The sequence below is a fragment of the Oncorhynchus mykiss genome, chromosome 27, assembly GCF_013265735.2.
Source record: "Oncorhynchus mykiss isolate Arlee chromosome 27, USDA_OmykA_1.1, whole genome shotgun sequence".
NCBI classification, from domain to species: Eukaryota; Metazoa; Chordata; class Actinopteri; order Salmoniformes; family Salmonidae; genus Oncorhynchus; species Oncorhynchus mykiss.
In genome coordinates, this window is record NC_048591.1 from 9,205,013 (window position 1) to 9,226,063 (window position 21,051).

The 21,051-nt window shown below is 44.2% G+C and overlaps 2 protein-coding genes across 6 annotated transcripts; one reads left to right on the forward strand and one right to left on the reverse strand.

Moving 5' to 3' along the window:
* Positions 1–4,741: 4,741 nt before the first annotated feature.
* LOC110507063 (homeodomain-interacting protein kinase 4) lies at positions 4,742–7,051 on the forward strand. The gene is made up of 3 exons (XM_021586943.2): positions 4,742–5,277; positions 5,457–6,759; positions 6,896–7,051. The coding sequence occupies exons 1-3, from the start codon at positions 4,742–4,744 to the stop codon at positions 7,049–7,051; spliced, it is 1,995 nt and encodes a 664-aa protein (XP_021442618.2).
* A 283-nt stretch (positions 7,052–7,334) lies between these two features.
* On the reverse strand, positions 7,335–19,922 carry LOC110507474 (5'-3' exonuclease PLD3). Of its 5 annotated transcripts, none has more exons than XM_036965257.1 (12): positions 19,718–19,922; positions 15,698–15,793; positions 15,558–15,608; positions 11,612–11,769; positions 11,220–11,400; positions 11,007–11,124; positions 10,732–10,859; positions 10,232–10,432; positions 9,926–10,065; positions 9,385–9,550; positions 9,176–9,275; positions 7,335–8,457 (listed from the first exon to the last, which is right to left on the reverse strand). In XM_036965257.1, exons 2-12 carry the CDS (start codon positions 15,719–15,721, stop codon positions 8,270–8,272), a joined length of 1,455 nt encoding a protein of 484 aa, XP_036821152.1. In that variant the 5' UTR covers positions 15,722–15,793; positions 19,718–19,922; the 3' UTR covers positions 7,335–8,269. The 5 variants fall into 5 exon arrangements, with proteins under 5 accessions (XP_036821152.1, XP_036821151.1, XP_036821154.1 ...); XM_036965256.1 differs by having other exon boundaries at positions 19,422–19,922; XM_036965259.1 differs by having other exon boundaries at positions 15,693–15,793; positions 19,422–19,919.
* Positions 19,923–21,051: the final 1,129 nt, after the last annotated feature.

A 21,051-nucleotide genomic window follows, 5' to 3' on the forward strand; every position in this document is an offset into this window, starting at 1 on the left:
TCTGCAGATCCTCTCAAGTTCTGTCATGTTGGATGGGGAGCGTTGCTGCACAGCTATTTTCAGGTCTCTCCAGAGATGTTCGATCGGTTTCAAGTCTGGGCTCTGGCTGAGCCACTCAAGGACATTCAGAGACATGTCCCAAAGCCACTCTTGCGTTGTTTTGGCTGTGTGCTTAGCGTCGTTGTCCGGGTTGGAAGTTTTTTTCAAGAATCTATCTGTACTTTGCTCAGTTCATCTTTCCCTCGATCCTGACTGGTCTCCCAGTCCCTGACGCTGAAAAACATTCCCACAGCATGATGCTGCCACCACCATGCCTCATCGTAGGAATTAATAAATTCAGGTAGCGTTCTCCTGGCATCCGCCAAACCCAGATTCACCAGATGGTGAAGCATGATTCATCACTCCATAGAATGCATTTCCACTGCTCCAGAGTCCAATGATCTTAGGCTTGTGTGTGGCTGCTTGGCCATGTCATGAAGCTCACGACGAACAGTTCTTGTGCTGACAAGAAGCAGTTTGGAACTCGGTAGTGAGTGTTGAGCTTGTGTGGCCTACCACTTAGCCTACCACTTCACGGCTGAGCCGTTGTTGCTCCTAGATGTTTTCACTTCACATTATACTTACATTTGACCGGGGCAGCTCTAGCAGGGAAGAAATTTGACGAACTGACTTTTGGAAAGGTGGCGCTCCTATGGCGCTGCCACGTTGAAAGTCCCTGAGCTCTTCAGTGCTGGGAATTACACTGCCAATATTTGCCTATGGAAATTGCATGGCTGTGTGCTCGATTTTATACATCTGTCAGAAACGAGTGTGGCTGAAATAGCTGAATCCACTAATTGTGTATATTACCATTTGTAAAAAACATTCCAATATTCTGTAATAACATTTATTTTACACCCTAAAATGAATCCATTTGAAGTAATACAAGGCTATTGCAGATTGTTTTTAAATCCACACTTGATCAGCTCTGAAACGTTCAGCTGGTGGTATCAACATTCGAAGTGAGTTAGAGTCCATTCCACCGCTTACCCGATTTGCTGTCATGAGACTATCCCCTTAATGTGATCAAATCTGAGTGTTGCCGCTGACCATTCATAACTGCCAACAGACAATCCAATAACACTTGAAGTGGTGAAAAGGAAGTATCCTAATTGGATGATATCATTCAAAAGCACGAGGAGACAAGGAACAGAAGTTCAGGGTCAAAACAGTACTTTATTTCCCACATCAGTGTATTATAAACCTGGCAGCAAATCCAAGGGTCATACATAGTCCTGATAGCACTCACCTTTTGGCACTTCCATAATCATGACTAATATTGTACGTGCCAGAACGGATCAAAAACAATCTGTTTATGGCAACTAATGTAAACATTTTCACTGCTATGAACTGGATTCATTGTTAATAGTGTTTTGACTTTTAATAGCTGAGCTACTCATCTCAATAATGGATTGAGCTGGTTATCGTGTTAGAAAGGATTGGTCAATAGACCAGGGCTTTGGTGTCGGGTCCTCTGCAGTGCCATGCCATCTCTCGCTTTGATGGTGTTTCCGTCTGCCATCACTTGCTTGCAGATCCTCCAGCCACTGGTCCGACAGTTATGAGATAACCGGCATTGGATAGTCACAAAGCAGAATACACAACTAAGGAAAACGTGCAGGGAGTGGGCAGGGAACATCAGCAAGCAGCAAACCATGACCATACAGTAGTTCATCAAATAATGAAAGAAACCATTGTGGCTACAACCCAAATCAACTGGGGCCAAATGTAGCCACCATGTCTAAGGTTGTGGATTGGAAATTGTGTAACTGGAACTAAGTGACATAACTGGAAGAGAGATGCGGTTCCTGGCCTGTAGGTTGGGATAGAGGGAAGCCAAATTGAGGTGGAAGAGGAACCCACCTTCAAGCCATCTGCTGCCCACGGAAGAGCCAGACACCACCGATGGAGTCATCACAGACTGCGGCACTAGCACGGCAAAGGCATGCCCCTCGTCTGCATCTGGTCCAGCCTAAAGAATCTGGATAGGGAGAGGATCTGAGCGGATCAGAGGGGTAGAAAACGAGAGCTAAAATAATAGAGACAGAGAAGGCGTGAAAAACTACAGTCCAGTAACTCCTCAGTACACTTTCCAGAGAGAGGGACACGCAATCATTCATTGATGTCAAGAGGAGAGATCAGGCTTGGTTTCTTAATGCTATGTTACTGTATATGGCTAGATATAAATTAAGATAGAGATCTCATTCCAGGCCATTTGGAAAGAGCACGCCCCAAACCCACCCCTTGCCTATACTCCCTTGGGTAAATAGAACCACCCAGATGGGTGGACACCCTGGGTTGTGAGGGAGTTCCAAAAGGCCCTGGGTCCGGCATGGGGAGAGCCAGGCAGGGAGGAGGGTGACGCCCATGAGTACTGTACTCACCCTTGTCACCACACCTGCCCACTGGCACGACAGGTTGATAATTAAATTGCATTTGTTCTTTTGGTAGGAACATTTCTGTCAAAAGAAAACACATATAGGCTACTGTTCCTACACACAAACCAAGATCCTTCCTCCTTACTGGTATGTAAGGCCACCTTTGTGGTCTTTCTTTTCCATTAAGGAGTCCAGTAACACTAGCACCTGTGTGGGAAAAGCCATATGACATCTATATCATCCAGACCAGTGGTTAGGTATTCAGCCCTACAGAATCAATATCACATTGGATGGGAAAGTTGGAGAGTGCAGAGTTGTCTCCCTCTAAGGGACAGGGAGCAGGCGAGTAGGGGGTAGGCTGAGTGATTAGGGGCGAGGAGGGTGGGCTGGCTGGGGGCGTGTCCAGGGTGGTGCTCGGCGCAGCAGCTCCTCTGTCAACACAGGACGTTCAGAGAGAGGCATCCTGTCCTGATAGAGGACAGCGCCACCAAACGCCCACCATGGCTGTAGGCAGTAGGCAAGTACCTCTCCACCCTCCCTCCTCTTCCCCACTGGGTGGAGGCACTGGCACAGGGAAACCAAAATAAACTCTGGGCTGTGCTTTGCATACTTCTGCACCTGACGACATGGCATTACAGAAATTGTTCTGCGATCTGATCGTGATAGAGAGTGACGCACACGTGTGTTCACGACAAAGTCCAGTGCATACCTTATTCTGACTGATAGGGCTCTGAGATGAGTATCCTAGAGCGATTGATGAGAAATGTGAAGCAGCAACATGTGACCTCACTACGGCTATGGAAACTGCCTTAATGCTGCCCACCAGTGCTCAAACGCTGCTACTGCAATACACTTTACTAATAGGACTAAAACTAATGTTTAACATTCAAATGTATCTCAATCTCTAAATACTGAATGGCCAATTAGGTAATTGATAAAACTAGCAAAGGAAAAAACATACAGATTTTCTTTCTGGGGGGTCTAAAATGGCCGGCACACAATAGCTGCCCATAATTTGCAATGGCAATGCTCTACTCTTGGCACTGGGAGCAGTCATCCAAGGCAGTAACCTGAATGATGAAATGGTTCAAATGAACCTAAATAAACTTGTAAAGAAAGTATGACTTCTTGTGAAAGTGATAAACGCAGAGAGAAAAAAAGACAACCTCATAGCTTTAATTCTGGGAGTATTTAGTATGTATTAAGAACCCCATTAGCTGCTCCACTGAGAGATATGAGGACTAATCGTGGTGTTAAAACTGGACCTGCAAGGAAATCATTTCCAGAGATTAAAAGAGATTAGCCATGATTGATCAGCATTTTTTATAAAATAAGAAGTGACACGAACGGTGAGTTTACACCAGGAGGAGGCATCGCCCGGTGAAACATCGGAAGCCATTCACTTTCAATGGAAGGAAAGCAAGAGAAGCCGTGGGCGGGGGACCATTGAGCGATGAGAGCATTGGGCGATGGAGCTGAACTGGGCGGGACTAAAATTGGGGAAAGCTGAAAAATATTAAAACCTTGTGCTCTGTTATTCAGGAACGTGTCAAGACCTGACCCTCAGAGCCTACCTTCTACTGACCCTGTTGACTCAGGGAAAGATTAGTAGGAAAGATTTATCTTTTGGTCCATTCAACAACAACCACTCCTAAAAAGAAAAACAATAAACGACTGCGATATTTTACTACAAACTGTAGGGCAAAAGTAACTGTTTTTGATATAGGCCTATATACCGTCATTTTCGCCCGGTCCCAAAGTAACTGTTGACATAATAGATGCCCCTCCTTCTGATGATGTGGAAAAGGTTGGATAGGTGGAGGCCATTGACATCAGAATTCAATTGTGGTCTCAAGGATTTTGCATAGAGACGGGCATAGGCTACTGTATATATGCATTCGCTAGGCCAAGTCATTTTTTCAGGAACAATAAACAAATGTATTTCTTTATTTAGCCTATGTATTATTGTCGTAATAATAATAAATTTTATACTAATAATACTGTAATACCTATTTGTTCATCATGTATCATCATAAAGGCATATTGTTATCATTTTTAGTCTTATCAGTATTAGCCAACTAATATAATCGATGATGGTTGAGGATGATGATGGTAATGATGATGGTGATTTTCTCAAAATCTCGGTCATTTAACAAGTGAAGGTATTGCAACTTCTGCAAATAGGTTAGTTCTGATGAAACTTTCGAAATAGAATGCTTAGAATTGTTAGATCGCCCAGGGAACGTTCCATGGATTTAGAACTATTGACAATATGTTTATAATTGAAATTAAAATCACCACAAAGACCAGGAAGCAAGCTGAGAATGAGAGATATCTATTCTGAAACTGAAGTCTACCACACTTTGGATGTAGTGGGAAAGGGTACCTTCGGAAAAGTGTCAAAATGCTGGAGAGGGAGTGACGGAGAATTAGTGGCGGTAAAAATGATGAAAATGGATGTTCACAGAAATCGAGTGATAAAAAATGAATTAAAACTTTTAAGTGCTCTTTCCCGGAATAATTTGAAGACAAGCCACATAGTTCAATTTCACGAGGCCTTCCGTGACCAAACGAATCATTACCTGGTTTTTGAACTATTGGAGAAGAACCTGTATCAGCTTCAGAAAGAGAATGGTTTCAAGCCGATGGCGGTCCGCAACATCAGGACCATCACGTGTCAGATGATAAAAGCACTAGCCAAACTGAAGGAACTCGCCATCATTCATGCTGATCTGAAACCGGAAAATATAATGATCGTGGATCATTGTCGCCATCCTTTCAGCGTAAAGTTGATTGATTTTGGTTCTGCAAGTATTTTCAGTGAAGTGCATTTTGTTAAGGAGCCATACATCCAATCCAGGTAGAGAGCATATGTTGCACCACATGCTTTGTGATGTCTTGTATTTGTGATTGTGATCATTAAAACAAATTCAGGGTATCTGTGTGAACCCAAAATGATCACTTCACCAAAAAAAAACATTTGGGAAAGAAAATAACTACTTAAATTTGCTCTTACCCTGTTTTTCAAATAACTCACAGGTTCTATAGGTCTCCTGAAATCCTCCTGGGCCTTCCATTCTGTGAGAAAGTGGACATGTGGTCTCTGGGTTGTGTGATGTCAGAGTTGTTCCTTGGATGGCCTCTGTATCCCGGCGATTCAGAATTCGATCAAGTGAGGTACATCTGCGAGACGCAAGGATTACCGCAAGCCCATCTGCTCAACATGGCCAGCAAGGTTCACAATTTCTTCAAGCTCACCACCAACAGTCGAGGTGAGAATAAATGGCAGCTCAAGCCCAACAAGAGGCGTCTCCCCTCAGGCACAGAAGGCCGTAGCCTCGGGAAGCAGCAGGGGTCAACGGATCGGAGGAAGTACATCCTCTCCTCCCTGGACCAGCTGGAGACCATGGAGTTCACGGAGCACGACACAGAGCTCCGCAACGAAGATGTGGCAGCAGAAATTGAGGACCGCCGGAGCATGGTGCAGCTCCTCAAGCGGATGTTAACCTTGGACTCCCACCAGAGGATCCTACCCAATGCAGCCTTACACCATCCTTTCATCAACATGCACCACTTACGCATGTACCCAGACTACAACCGCTACTATGAGCAGTCCGCTCAGGCTCTCCGTGAAGCCCTGATTCAGGATACAGCTCCAGAGGGAGACAGCTGTCGGTCTCACCATCTGAATGCAGAGAGGGGCCAGCGGTTCCTGTACCCCAGGGAGGAGGCCCACCAGTCATGTCCACGGGTTCAAAATCACCATGACCACCGGGAGGGCTATCCACCATCCTCAGAGGGTTTACAAGGTAACAATGGGGTTCTCTCCCAGCAGACCCCAGTCCCCAGTGTGCCTCAGTCCCCCACAGCACTGATTGAAGACCTGATGGAGAGTTTGTGCATTGTGGATGAGGCCAGCCTGGAGACCACCATGGGGGTATGGGCGGACAAGGATGCCCAGTGTGCCTTCCATCCGTCCAGTTCTGTGATACCTTCAGATCTCCAAGCTGGCCTCCAACCAAGTGAAAGCATTGCCTTCCAGGAGACTGAGCTAGACTGTCCTCACTTAGGCTCCACCAGCAGAGAGGAACCAGAGAGTGGCTCCATGCTGTCCTATTTCACTAGGCTGTGTGAGAGCCAGCGCCTGAGGCAGCCAGTGGCCAGGTCCTCGCGGTCCGATCCTACCCACAGGTTGAGCTACACCTCTGTGCCCCAGGTGGACAAAGCAGGTGAGCCCATAGGCTTCAGTTTCTTTTCTAGGGACCCCACCACCCAACAGGACCTTGCAGGGCCCAGGGAGCAGGCAGGGGCAAAGGAGGCAGCCCGTGATTATGGTTTGGAGGTAAGAATATGTCATTTTGGAGATACAATATCATTGTCAGTAGAGATTTTAACCATAATACTGTATAAATGGTGTGGGGTTTACAATTCTGGAACATTTTTGTAATTTTCCATTTTGCTGTCCCACTCTCCCACAGGATATCCAGTTTCTCAATTTTGAACCTGAAGGCTACACCTGTCATTGTGGCCAATGGTGGCCGGCGTGGACCACGGACCCAGAGGTGTCCTCCTACCTGGGCTACGGCCCCCCAGCCTGCTGTAGCCATACACAGCAGCAATGCCTCCACTACTGAGTCTCCTGGAGGGAGGGGGTCAACGTGATCTCCTCAATACAGCAAACAGACACTCTGCCAATGCAAAGCAGGCCTGAATAGACAAGTAGACCCGCTTTTTAAAACAGCCCTCTGAAAATGTTGTCGTTTTGAATTTCATATTGACTGCACAGTGGATAAATAAATGTATAATTTGCAAGACTGCATGCATTATTCATGGGAATGAAATAAGATAGAGAGGGAGGATAGACTTACTTATTCTAAACACTTGTGTATACAACTGCTAGAAATGAAATGACAGACAACTGTTTAAATTCAATTTATTAGGGACATTACTACAAAGGAAGAAGTGTGTACAAAATGTGATCAATATTGTACAGTAACAGTGCTCGCCAAATAATACACAGTGCAGTGCTTTTAAACACTTAAGTACTTTGACAGTTGCTGTAACATTCTCCACTGTACTAGTCATATTAGACACTCCACGCAGTGCAAATTCCAGAAAAAGAAATTCTGGACTTAATTGCACACATGAAATCAGTTGCTGCACAATCCTATGGGAAACATACTAGTTTTAAAGCTAGGATTCAGAATGATTGAATTAAAAAAAACTAGTCTAGGCTGCATAGAAAAACGAGGCACAACACACCAAACATACATTATAAAGAATAAAAGGATCAAACCAGCATGCCAAGAAACATCAGTCCAAACATTCAACACGTAATATAGCAACCTCCCTGAGATTCACTGGGATTTATTCCCGAGGAGTTGAAGCTGATAATGCCTTATTGTTAACACACAGGCTTGTCTTTTGATCATTGATGTGATAGACCCATTGACGCTGCAGAGGTCAGCATCGTTTTACCCACCTTCTGCTACAGTACATATCTCCTGCTACTCCTGCAATTATAACAATTTTAAAAAATGTGCTGCAATTTAAGAAATCATCCCAGAAACACCTGCTGATTAGAATCCATTCCTCCCCATGCTGGCTTGGAGGACACAGGCCCTGTAACATTCTAGAGTGGGGGTTCCAAACTCCAGGCTTCGAGTATTTCAAACAGTAGACTTTTGTATTGTAGCCCCAGACAAGCACACCAGATTGAACTTGCCAACTAATCATCAGGCCCTCAAGGAGTTGAATCCCCCCCAAATTTGCCAGAGGCTACAGCAAAAATGTGTGCAATTGGGGGTCTGGACTGGAGTTGGGAACCCCTGGTCTAGAGTGTAGTATTGTATCTAACACACCATTTTGAGGTCGGTGTGCTGGTGGATTGGGGTGCTGTAGCCAGAGTCCCAGTCCCTTTCGAACACGGCCTGTAGTTGTGCCTGGACCGTAGGCTCCACTGACTGGGCAGACGTTTGGTTCACCACCAGAGCCGATCCAGCAGTGTTCACAAAATAGTCTCCAGACCAGTTAGAGGTACCTGGTGATCAATGGGAAACACAATAACGTTGCATTTTATAGTGCATGGGATCTGACTTTGTAGGTTGTGCATAACGTCAGAGAAGTTACCTCTGGTTTTAACATCAGCAATTGTTAATTGGCATTATACAGTAGCATGTGTAACGGATGTGAAACGGCTAGCTTAGTTAGCGGTGTGCGCTAAATAGCGTTTCAATCAGTGACGTCACTTGCTCTGAGACCTTGAAGTAGTTGTTCCCCTTGCTCTGCAAGGGCCGCGGCTTTTGTGGAGCGATGGGTAACGATGCTTCGAGGGTGTCAGTTGTTGATGTGTGCAGAAGGACCCTAGTTCGCGCCCGGGTATGGGCGAGAGGACGGTCTAAATTTATACTGTTACATTGATGCTGTTGACCCGGATTACTGGTTGCTGCGGAAAAGGAGGAGGTCAAAAGGGGGGTGAGTGTAACGGATGTGAAACGGCTAGCTTAGTTAGCGGTGTACGCTAAATAGCGTTTCAATCAGTGACGTCACTTGCTCTGAGACCTTGAAGTAGTTGTTCCCCTTGCTCTGCAAGGGCCGCGGCTTTTGTGGAGCGATGGGTAACGACACTTCGTGGGTGACTGTTGTTGATGTGTGCAGAAGGTCCCTGGTTCGCGCCCGGGTATGGGCGAGGGGACGGTCTAAATTTATACTGTTACACATGACTGGTGCACGTGTTATCTAGGAGAGAGCGGAATCACCTATGTAGGCAACCTTGTCCGTCACCATGTACTTGTTATGGTTGACCCTGGCAAAGGGGATTTCTTTCTGCTTGGGATTGGCTGGCACCACAAAGAGTTTCTGTGAAACAGTGAAGAAGAGTTTAATATTTAACAATTGCTCTTGTGGAGGACCTTACCATATCAATGATGATAAGTAAAGTGCATGAGTAGCGAGAGGTCCTACTCACCACCTGGACATCCAGCTTGGCCTTGGGTTTCTGCATTGAATCCAAGGCTTTCAGGAAGGGGATCATGACAGGCGAAGTGCTGGCCCAACAGCTGATGAGCAGACGCACCTTCAGCCGCTTCTCGTATGCCACACGTCTGATCTGAGTGTCAATTTCTGCCCAGTACCTGCAGAGGGCGCCACACAGAGGGTTAGGCCAGAGTCATATGGGCAAATTATTATTTTTGTAGAAAATTGTTATCTTTATTTAACTAGGCAAGTCAGTTAAGAACAAATTATTATTCACAATGATGGCCTACGCCAGCCAAACCCATCCGACGCTGGGCCAATTGTGCGCCTCCCTAAGGGACTCCCAATCACGGCCGGATGTGACACAGCCTGGATTCAAACTAGGGACTGTAGTAACGCCTCTGGCACTGAGATGCAGTGCCTTAGACCGCTGCGCCACTCGGGAGCTCTAAGCCTTGTGTGCTTTATTAATTATAAACCGAATACATATCGTAAACTTTGGTGAGGTTAATACATTAAAACAGAAGGCTGACCGTTTGGGTCGCGAGAACTCCATGGTGGGCAGGTAGTTCATGACAGCGATGTAGATAAACTCCTGTGCGTCCTCCATCACACTGAGAATAGACTGGAGGTCTCCGGTCCTCCCAGCAGCACAGAAAGATGGTGGAGAACTCTGAAGGTACAGCACAGTCAAATTAAGTATAGTAATATGTCTAACATAGGACCAGAGAAAATGAAAATGGGGAATTCCATAACGAGACTTCACAAACCGGTACAATTTGTATTATATGATTAAATTATTGGATTATTGAAAATGTGCACGTTTAGTCTATTCTCACTGTCAGATACACGTGGGAGGCTGTGCCGTTGAGTGGTAACTGTAGGGGCGAGTCCTTATTGTAAAGAGTGTTGAAACTGCTGGGCCAAGGGGACGGGATGGGTGTGTCTTTTTGCCCAAGGTACCAGTAGGCCTCGAAGATCTTCCCCAGGTCTGCAGCCAAGCAGCTGCAGTTGTACACCACAGCCCCCAGCTCCTTCACCTAAACAGGACAACAGGGGACGGACTGAACCAAAGCTACTTTCCCAACACTTGATGTGTACATTTTAGACAATACCCTGACACTCCAAACTTCCGATATAATGTTTACACTTTAAAATAACAAGGAAATAGGATTACATCCTCCAAAAAAAACACAACAATAACTTTTCGAATAGTTTAAGGGACTCGTATAGTTACATTTTCATTTTTGAACAACACATTGTTTTATTGTTAACTTTAAAAAAAAATATATTATAATATGGGGGTGAGGCTGAGTGTGAGGGCACAGAGGAGACTCACCTGGGTAAGGGACCTCCAGTCCATGTTGGCACTGCCAATGTAGATGTGCTTCCTGTCCACCACCCAGAACTTGGTGTGAAGTACTCCAGTGGTCAAATTCCGCATGTTCACGGCTCTTACATCAGCACCTAAAAAAATGAGCTACCATTATCACCACAAAAATCAAACAAAGTAATACTTCCTTATCTGTAGTTAGCAGCTTGATTGCGGTCAAATTAACTTGTGCAAATTCAATGGAATTGAAAACATAAATGCACGGTCAGAGAACCCCTTACCAGAACTTTGTAATAGAATGAGGTCTTCGTGATGTTGGGACTCTGTTGGTGTATTTACAGCGATGCGGACAGAGAGTTTCCTAGACACCTGAGCTAGCCTATTCAGGACATCCTCACCCTATAGACGAAACAACTGTTTAGACTAAAATAAGCCACAACTGCCCACAGGTTAGAACTGCATCGCATTGCCTGCCAATCACAGAACACACTCACCTGATCCGCCGTTGGCTCATGAGAGCCTGTGTCCTTGTTGGTGAGCGTCCAATAGAAAGACGCAATGTCCACGCTACTGCGAGCCTCACTAATCAGGTTTAGCCAAGCCTGGTAGATGGATGGGTTGGTGACACTAGAATTGAACTCTAACCCCTCTGGGATGCTCTCCAATAGAACGATTCTGGAAGAGAAAAAGGAAGCGTCATTGTTTTACTAAACCCTTGAACAGTTAATGATAGCACCTGTTCTGCAAAGCATGACAATGGTGGTTAACCACGTAACCACAAAGGAGTTAAAGCTGCAGAATGATAGAGAATGAATGAGCAGAATAAGATGTTTACAGTGAGCACCCAAACAGTGGGAAATTAGACATTGTACAGAGGCCCACTCACTTGCAGGGGTCGGTGCAGGTGTCAGTGAGAGGAAGTGGGAGCTGGAAGCCGGGCTTGTTTGGGGAGGAGTTAACCACGGGAAGCAGCAGGGTCTGGAGGAACACGGCAGCCAATAGCAGACTGACCACCCCAGTGAGACCCAGCAGACACCTATAATACTACACACAGAGATGGCATGAGCATAGTCATGTAGAGGTGACCCTGACCAGACCATCCTGACCAAAGAGGAATGAGATAACGGTTATGGAACTGAGGTTGAATAGAATAAAATCAAATTGTATTTGTCACATGCACCGAATACAGGTGCAGTAGACCTTACAGTGAAATGCTTACTTACAAGCTCTCAACCAACAATGCAGTTAAGAAAAATAAGCGTTAAGACAGTACTTACTAAAATAAAATGAAGTAAAACATAAATAAATATATATACACATTGAAAAAATAATAAAGTTGAAAACAATATTTAATATAACAATATATTAAAGAGCAACAATAAAAGAACAGTAGTGAGGCTATATACAGGGGGTACCGGTACAGAGTCAACGTGGGCACAGGTTCGTGGAGGTAATTGAGGTAATATGTACATGTAGGTAAAGGTAAAGTGACTATGCATAGATAATAAAGAGAGAGTAGCAACAGCGTAAAAATGGGAGGGGGGGGGGGGGGGGGGGGGGGGGTCAATGAAAATAGTCCGGGTAGCCATTTGATTAGCTGTTCAGAAGTCTTATGGCGAGAAGCTGTCATGAAGCCTTTTGGACATAGACTTCACGCTCAGGTACCACTTGCTGTGTGGTATCAAAGAGCAACAGTCTATGACTAGGGTGGCTGGAGTCTTTGGCAATTTTTAGGGCCTTCCTCTGACACCACCTGGTATAGAGGTCCTGGATGGCAGGAAGCTTGACACCAGTGATGTACTGGGCCGTACACACTACCCTATGTAGTGCCTTGCTGTCAGAGGCCGAGCAGTTGCCATACCAGGAGGTCATGCAACCAGTTAGGATGCTCTCGATGGTGCAGCTGTAGAACCTTTTGAGGATCTGAGGACGCATGCCAAATCTTTTCAGTCTCCTGAGGGGGAATAGGCGTTGTCGTGCCCTCTTCACGACTGTCTTGGTGTGTTTGGAGCATGATAGTTTGTTGGTGATGTGGACACCAAGGAACTTGAAGCTCTCAACCTGCTCCACTACAGCCCAGTCGATGAGAATGGGGGCGTGCTCGGCCCTCCTTTTCCTGTAGTCCACGATCATCTCTTTTGTCTTCATCACATTGTGGGAGAGGTTGTTATCCTGGCACCACACTGCCAGGTCTCTGACCTCCTTCCTATAGGCTGTCTCATCATTGTCGGTGATCAGGCCTACCACTGTTGTGTCATCGGCAAACTTAATGATGCTGTTGGAGTCATGTTTGGCCATGCATTCATGAGTGAATAGGGAGTACAGGAGGGGACTGAGAACGCACCTCTGAGGGGTCATCCCCATGTTGATTATCAGCATGGCAGATGTGTTGTTACCTACCCTTACCACCTGGGGGCAGCCTGTCAGGAAGTCCAGGATCCAGTTGCAGAGTAAGGTCTTTAGTCCCAAGGTCCTTAGCTTATTGATGAGCATTGAGGGTACTCTGGTGTTGAACTCTGAGCTGTAGTTAAGGAATAGCATTCTCACGTAGGTGTTCCTTTTGTCCAGGTGGGAAAGGGCAGTGTGGAGTGCAAAAGAGATTGCGTCATCTGTGGATCTGTTGGGGCGGTATGCAAATTGGAGTGGGTCTTGGGTTTCTGGGGTAATGGTGTTGATGTGAGCCATGACCAGCCTTTCAAAGCACTTCATGGCTACAGACATGAGTGCTACGGGTTGGTAGTCATTTAGGCAGGTTACCTTGGTGTTCTTGGGCACAGAGACTTTGGTGGTCTGCTTGAAACATGTTGTTATTATAGACTCGGTCAGGCACAGGTTGAAAATGTCAGTGAAGACACTTGCCAGTTAGTCAGCGCATGCTCGGAGTACACATCCTGGTAATCCGTCTGGCCCTGCGGCCTTGTGTATGTTGACCTGTTTAAAGGTCTTACTCACATCGGCTACGGAGAGAGTGATCACACAGTCATCTGGAGCTCTCATGCATGCTTCAGTGTTGCTTGCCTCGGAGCGAGCATAGAAGTAATTTGGCTCGTCTGGTAGGCTCGTGTCACTTTGGCAGCTCGCGGCTGTGCTTCCCTATGTAGATCGTAATAGTTTGCAAGCCCTGACACATCAGGATTAAATCTTACTCCTGTATTGACACTTTGCCAATTTGATGGTTCGTCGGAGGGCATAGCGGGATTTCTTATAAGCTTCCGGGTTAGAGTCCCGCTCCTTGAAAGCAGCAGCTCTACCCTTTAGCTAAGTGTGGATGTTGCCTGTAATCCATGGCTTCTAGTTGGGGTATGTACGGTCAGTGTGGGGATGACGTCGGAAGAATCCCGGAACATATTCCAGTCTGTGCTAGCAAAACAGTCCTGTAGCTTAGAATCTGCTTCATCTGACCACTTCTGTATTGACCGAGTCACTGGTACTTCCTGCTTTAGTTTTTGCTTTTAAGCAGGAATCAGGAGGATAGAGGTATGGTCAGATTTGCCAAATGGAGGGCGAGCTTTGTACGCATCTCTGTGTGTGAAGTAAAGGTGGTGTAGATTTTTTTCTCACCTGGTTGCACATGTAACATGATGGTAGAAAGTTTGCCTGTATTAAAGTCTCTGGCCTCTATGAGCGCCACCTCTGGACAATCATTTTCTTCTTTGCTTATGGCATTTACACAGCTCGTTGGGTGCAGTCTTAGTGTCAGCATCGGTTTGTGGTGGTAAATAGAAAAATATAGATGAAAACTCTCTTGGTAAATAGTGTGGTCTACAGCTTATCATGAGATACTCTACCTCAGGCGAGCAAAACCTTGAGATTTTCTTCATATTAGATTTTGTGCACCAGCTGTTATTTACAAATAGACACAGACTGCCACCCCTTGTCTTACAGGAGGTAGCTGTTCTATCTTGCCGATGCATGGAAAACCCAGCCAGCTGTATGTTATCCATGTCGTCTTTTAGCCATGACTCTGTGAAACATAAGATATTACAGTTTTTAATGTCTCGTTGGTAGGTTAGTCTTGATCGGAGCTCATACATTTTATTATCCAACGATTACACGTTGGCTAATAGGACTGATGGTACAGGCGGATTACCCACTCACCATCGGATCCTTACAAGGCACCCCGACCTACGTCCCTAATATCTCCATCTCTTCTTCATGCGAATGACAGGGATTGGTCCTTGTCCAGTGTCCGAAGTAAACTGACGTGTGGGTTGAACTTGGTTAACGTGTAGGTGTCAAAAGTGCTTAAACCTCATCAAAAAATAATAATGTTCTTTGAGTTTTGTCGCAGTTTAGAGTGAAGAACAGCAGCTTAACAGCCGTGCTCAGTGCTCGCTCATGTTTCATCAATGAGCAGCCTAAGCAGAGCCGTTGCTATGGATACTCGGGTGGAGCGGGTGACATAGAGAGAGGAGCAGCTAATGGATTTTAATAATTATTTCAGGCAGAAGCAATCTGGCCTGGGGAGAGTAGGGCCTGAACGTTGCAGGCATGGGTAAAGCTCAGGCAGGGCTCTATTAAACATTGGTCACAGAAGATAATTTGAATTACATGCCCAACGTAAGTTGTGCTGCTTTCTAATAATCACTGGCATAGAAGAGCAGGATAGAAGTGTAAAGTGTTAAATGCAACTTTTTGACACACGGGGTGTTTCGATAGCTATGATGCAACCGTATGCTAAATTATGATATGCGTAGTGGATTGACTAGAAATACACATGAAAATGTATTTAGGGCACATTCCCTTTTAACTCACAACCTTGGCCACTGACTAATCATCTTTTCACACCATTTTCATTAGGTTGCTTGGTAAATGTCATTAATATTGGATACCATCTGTGCTTTCCTGCAGGACTCTTCTCTCCTCGACTCCACATTACACATCTGCACCAGAAGAAGATATTAAGGGGTTAGAAAACTGAGACACAAAATTCGGTCAAAACTTATGACAACAGTACTGACAAAAACCTTACCTCATAGGGAATATCAGAAATCATGGTTACAGAGTACTGTCTCTTTTGACAAAGTTCTTCAGGATTCCGATCAGAAAATGCAGCTCAGAAAAGGCTCTAAACAGAACAGAAGAAAATTACATCAAATCATTTAAGACCCAGCTATAGTTTTTAATTCTAGTCCTTTAGCTGACACTCTTATCCAGAGTGACTTACAGGAGCAATCAGGGATAAGTGCCTTGCTGTTTGTGGTTGAAGTGACAGGAAACATGTTGAGCTGTATCTCTATAGTGCCTGATGAGTGACCTTACTCACTGAGCCCCTATATCACAATGAATGGTGGAATACAGTACTCTCAGTCAGTAGTGTTATTCCACAGACGACATACCATCGTCTCCACACTACCTCTGCTGCCCCCCCAGCCCCACCCCCAATTCTGTCAAGACCTATTCATAATAAAGAAAGTTCAAGGTGTCATTAACACTATAGAAGAATGACTGACTTCAAAGCTACAGGCCAGGAGTGTTTGCAGGCAGGTGTTCAAGATAATGCACAGGCCTATATGGTGCACACTTTACATACAGTGCACACTTTACATACAGTGCATGCAGAAAGTATGCAGAGCCCTTGAATTTTCCAAATTTTGTTGTGCCCCTGATTCTAAAATTGATTTTTTTATTTTTTATTTTTTTTTTATTTTATTTATCTAAACACAATACCCCATAACGACAAAGCAGGTTTTTAGAAATGTCTGCTAATTTATATTTGTTTTAAAACAGCAATACCTTATTTAGGTAAGTATTCAGACCCTTTGCAATGAGACAAGAAATTGAGCTCAGGTGCATCCTGTTTCCATTAATCATCCTTAATGATTGATTGGACATGATTTGGAAAGGCACAAACCTGTCTATATAAGGTCCCACAGTTAACAGTGCATGTCAGAGCAAAAACCATGAGCCATGAGGTTGAAGGAATGGTCCTTAGAGCTCCGAGACAGGATTGTGTCGAAGCACATTTCTGGAGCAATGAAGGTCCCCAAGAACACAGTGGCCTCCATCATTCTTAAATGGAAGAAGTTTAGAACCACCAAGACTCTTCCAAGAGTTGGCCGCCCGGCCAAACTAAGCAATCAGGGGAGAAGGGCCTTGGGCAGAGAGGTGACGAAGAACCCGATAGTCACTGACAGAGCTCCAGAGTTCCTCTGTGGAGATGGGAGAACTTTCCAGAAGGACAATCATCTCTGCAGCACTCCACCAATCAGGCCTTTATGGTAGCCTGGCCAGACGGAAGACACTCTTCAGTAAAAGGCACATGACAACACACTTGGAGTTTGCCAAACGGCACCTAAAGGACTCTGACCATGAGAAACCAAGATTTTACTTTTTGGCCTGAATGCCAAGCGTCACTTCTGGAGGAAACTAGGCACCGCTCTTCACCTGGCCAATACCATCCCTACAGTGAAGCATGGTGGATGCAGCATCATGCTGTGGGGATGTTTTTCAGTGGCAGCAACTGTGCGACTAGTCAGGATCGAGGGAAAAATAAACGGAGCAAAGTACAGAGAGATTCTTGATGAAAACCTTCTCCAGAATGCTCAGGACCTCAGATTGGGGCGAAGGTTCACCTTCCAACAGGACAACGATGCTAAGCACACAGCCAAGACAATGCAGGAGTGGCTTCAGTACAAGTCTCTGAATTTCCTTGATGGCCCAGCCAGAGCCTTGACTTGAACCCAATCGAACATCTCTGGAGAGACCTGAAAATAGCTGTACAGCGACGCTCCCCATCCAACATGACAGAGCTTGAGAGGATCTGCAGAGAAGGATGGGAGAAACTCCCCAAATACAGGCGTGCCAAGCTTGTAGCATAATACCCAAGAAGACTCAAGGCTGTAACCGCTGCCAAAGTTGCTTCAACAAAGTACAGAGTAAAGGGTCTGAATACTTGTGAAAATGTGTTTTCCATTTATTATTATTTATTTATTTTTACAAATTTGCTCAAATTTCTAAACCTGTTTTTGCTTTGTTATTATGGGGTATTGTGTGTAGGTTGATGAAGATTAAATTAATTTAATCAATTTTATAATAAGGCCGTAACATAACAAAATGTGGGGGAAAAAATCAAGGGGCCTGAATACTTTCCAAATGCACTGTATCATTTGACAAACAGCACGAGATACTCCAGAGCACATCTTGTGGCTTGACATTTAATATGTGGAACACATTTCCTATGCTCATGACTCCAATAAGATAATACGCCATTTCTGGACAAAATGTTCCAGAAAAGCAGAAGCATCTTAGATACGCTTAAACATATCAGTTTCTGAGGAGAAGTTAAATGAGCTGTTTCAGAGCTGCAAGTCACGAGTGGGAAGTCTCGACTGAGGGCAGGACTCTAGTGACTATGAATAGGCTATCAAGCTGTACGAACTTAAAGGCAAGATGTTATCAGAATCATGTTGACCATTGTTTGCTTTGCTAATGACTGGTTCTCAAAGACACAAATAACAAGTGCTTTTAGTCAAACAAATGGCATATTGTTAGTGCTAAATTCAACAAGACAAAACAAAACATAGTCTTGTGGCTGGCCTAGTCTATCTCTTTGTATGAATAACTACATTTGTAGGGTAAATACGAGGAAGAACGCTTATGAGGCGAGTCAGCGTTAGAGAAAATGCTACTTATTTCAAACTTTACCCTTAAATGGTTATCTTCAATGACCATGTCATTATGGAAGATAAGATGACTACATTTGGAGCTTGCCCCATGGTAATTGGCATTGAGTCATAGACAAACACGGTTATGCGTAGGTCCCCATATCCATGGTAACAGTGAAATAAAGACTTGATAAAACATATTGTTTCAGATTTTGTGTTTATGTTCCTCTTTCTCCCTTGTCAGTAAATTGAGTGTCGTAACCACCAATTGCCTATGCATATTGAAAGTGTTCTGAACACCTAGTGTAGGCCTATGAGTCAATTTCCTGTTTTTATTTGCTGAACTTGTCAATCAATTGGATATCACATTGCATGAGTATTGCAGCGGTTACATTTTAGCCATAACATTGTTGCAACCAGTGGAGTTAAATACTTAATTAAAAATACTTTAAAGTACTACTTACGTAGTTTTTGGGGGTATATGTACTTTACTAAATATATTTTTGCCAACTTTTACTTTACCACATTCCATAAAGATAATAATGTACTTTTTACTGCATACATTTTCCCTGACACCCAAAATTACTCATTACATTTTGACAGGAAAATGGTCCAATTCACACACTTATCAAGAGAACATCCCTGGTCATCCCTAATGCCTCTGATCTGGCTGACTCACTACACACAAATGCTTCGTTTGTAAATGATGTCTGAGTGTTGGAGTGTGCCCCTGGCTATCCGTCAAAAAATAATAATAATAATTGTGCTGTCTGGTTTGTTTGCTTAATATACTGAATTTGAAATGCTTTATACTTTTACTTTTGATACTTAAGTACATTTTAGAAGTTCCATTTACGTTTGATGCTTAAGTATATTTAAAACTAAACACTTTTAGACTTTTACTCAAGTAGTATTTTACTGGGTGACTTTCACTTTTACTTGAGTCATTTTATATTAGGGTATCTTTACTTTTACTCAAGTATGACAATTAGTACTTTTCCCACCACTGGTTGCAACAATGTTTCGATGTTTGGAGCGTGCCTAGATGATCAAAGGCTATATAAGCGAGTAAAACAACAAGACACTCACATCCATACCTGAAATCATGCGGCCGGGCCTTGTGAAATCTTTCATGGATTAAATTACCGAATGTAAATGATCGTTAATGTTTTCACCGGTTACATTAGGCTATTGTTTTTAACAACTAAATGTAGATAAACAAAATGCAATTGCCAGAATGAGAAAATACCAGAGCAAATACTTAAAAAAGTGGGTTCGCCGTCTCGAGCGTGTGGTCATATGACCAAGCCTAAACAACCAATGAGAATCCAACCCAACGTCATATGTGAGGCATCGCATCTAACGCCTGAAAGTAGATGCCTTACATACTGATCTTGACAAGGATGCAAAAGTGCCGAGTGAGGTTGTCTTCTGCACTGTTTAACCAATCCAGTAAATGTGGAGGAGTTAAGATGGACGTTAACGCCAAAAGCGGATAGTCGCGTCACAGACTCTCTTTCCATTTCCTCTGAAAACCGGTACATCTCGATGTCGGGGACTCGACAGGCTCTGCAGAGGCTACATCCATAAAGATAGATAGAGGACTCGTTTTTGTATCTGTACAGGGACGGGCAACGCCATTGAGGCAATATACATTTTGAAGTAGTCAATTTTCTTCTTCATGATTGGCTGACCCCTCCTCATGACCAAGTTGGACATGACTCCAACAGGGTCACCAGGAGGGCTCAGCCAATGAAGTTGAAAGTTCCACCTAGTTGACTACAATAAAAATGGTGTAAGACCTTCAATGGCGCTGTCCACGCTAAGATGACCTTTTGGCCACTGGAGGCTTCTATCATACTCTATGGCTACATCAAACCAAAAGCCCCTCATTGTACTCGCCATGTAGTTTGACAACCAAACGAGGGCGCTGTAAGATCATAGCAAATCCTATTGGGTTTATTCATTTGATCTGATTATACTGATTATGGTAACAATCCACAAATACTGTGACTGATGCCAAAAGCAGGTAATGCCCAGGCCTACAATGAATGGATAAGTCCCTTATGTAGTGAAGTCCCACTGTCATATGCGCAGGTATTTTTATTTTTGTCACAAACCCGATAGAGGCCCCCAACTAGGTTCAGATTAATGTTGATCATCAACAATATGCATATTTATGCTAATAATAGAAAAAAATAACAATCTACATCATCATCACACATACGCACACACACACTGTTTACTTTATTTTATCATAAAGTGTTGTGTAATTTGCTGCGTCTTTCAGTGCTGTGAGGCAAGGTGCGGGAAAACGAAGCGGTAATAACGTCCCCAGGGAGGGGACAGCCGTTGAAGGGCGAGGCCCTCGGGAATTGTCGCTCATCCAGGATACGATCAGGTAAGTAACTCCTCTGAAACTGTCGCTCATCCAGGATACGATAAATAACTCCTCCCGTCATGCCAAGAAATTCTACTTTCTCTATGAACTATTCTGTAGGTATATACTCGATTGCGCTTGGACCAGTTATAAATGTTTCGATAAAAAAGTAAATATATTTATAAATAAATAAGCATAAGTAAATAATGATCACTTGCATTTGAAGGAAGTGACGTTTGATAATGTGGCCTATTGTTTCTTGCGTTGCGTTATTCCTTGCAGGCTGACTGCAAGGCAAACGTATTAATGAAAATGTTTTTAAACATTGGTTTAGAATAG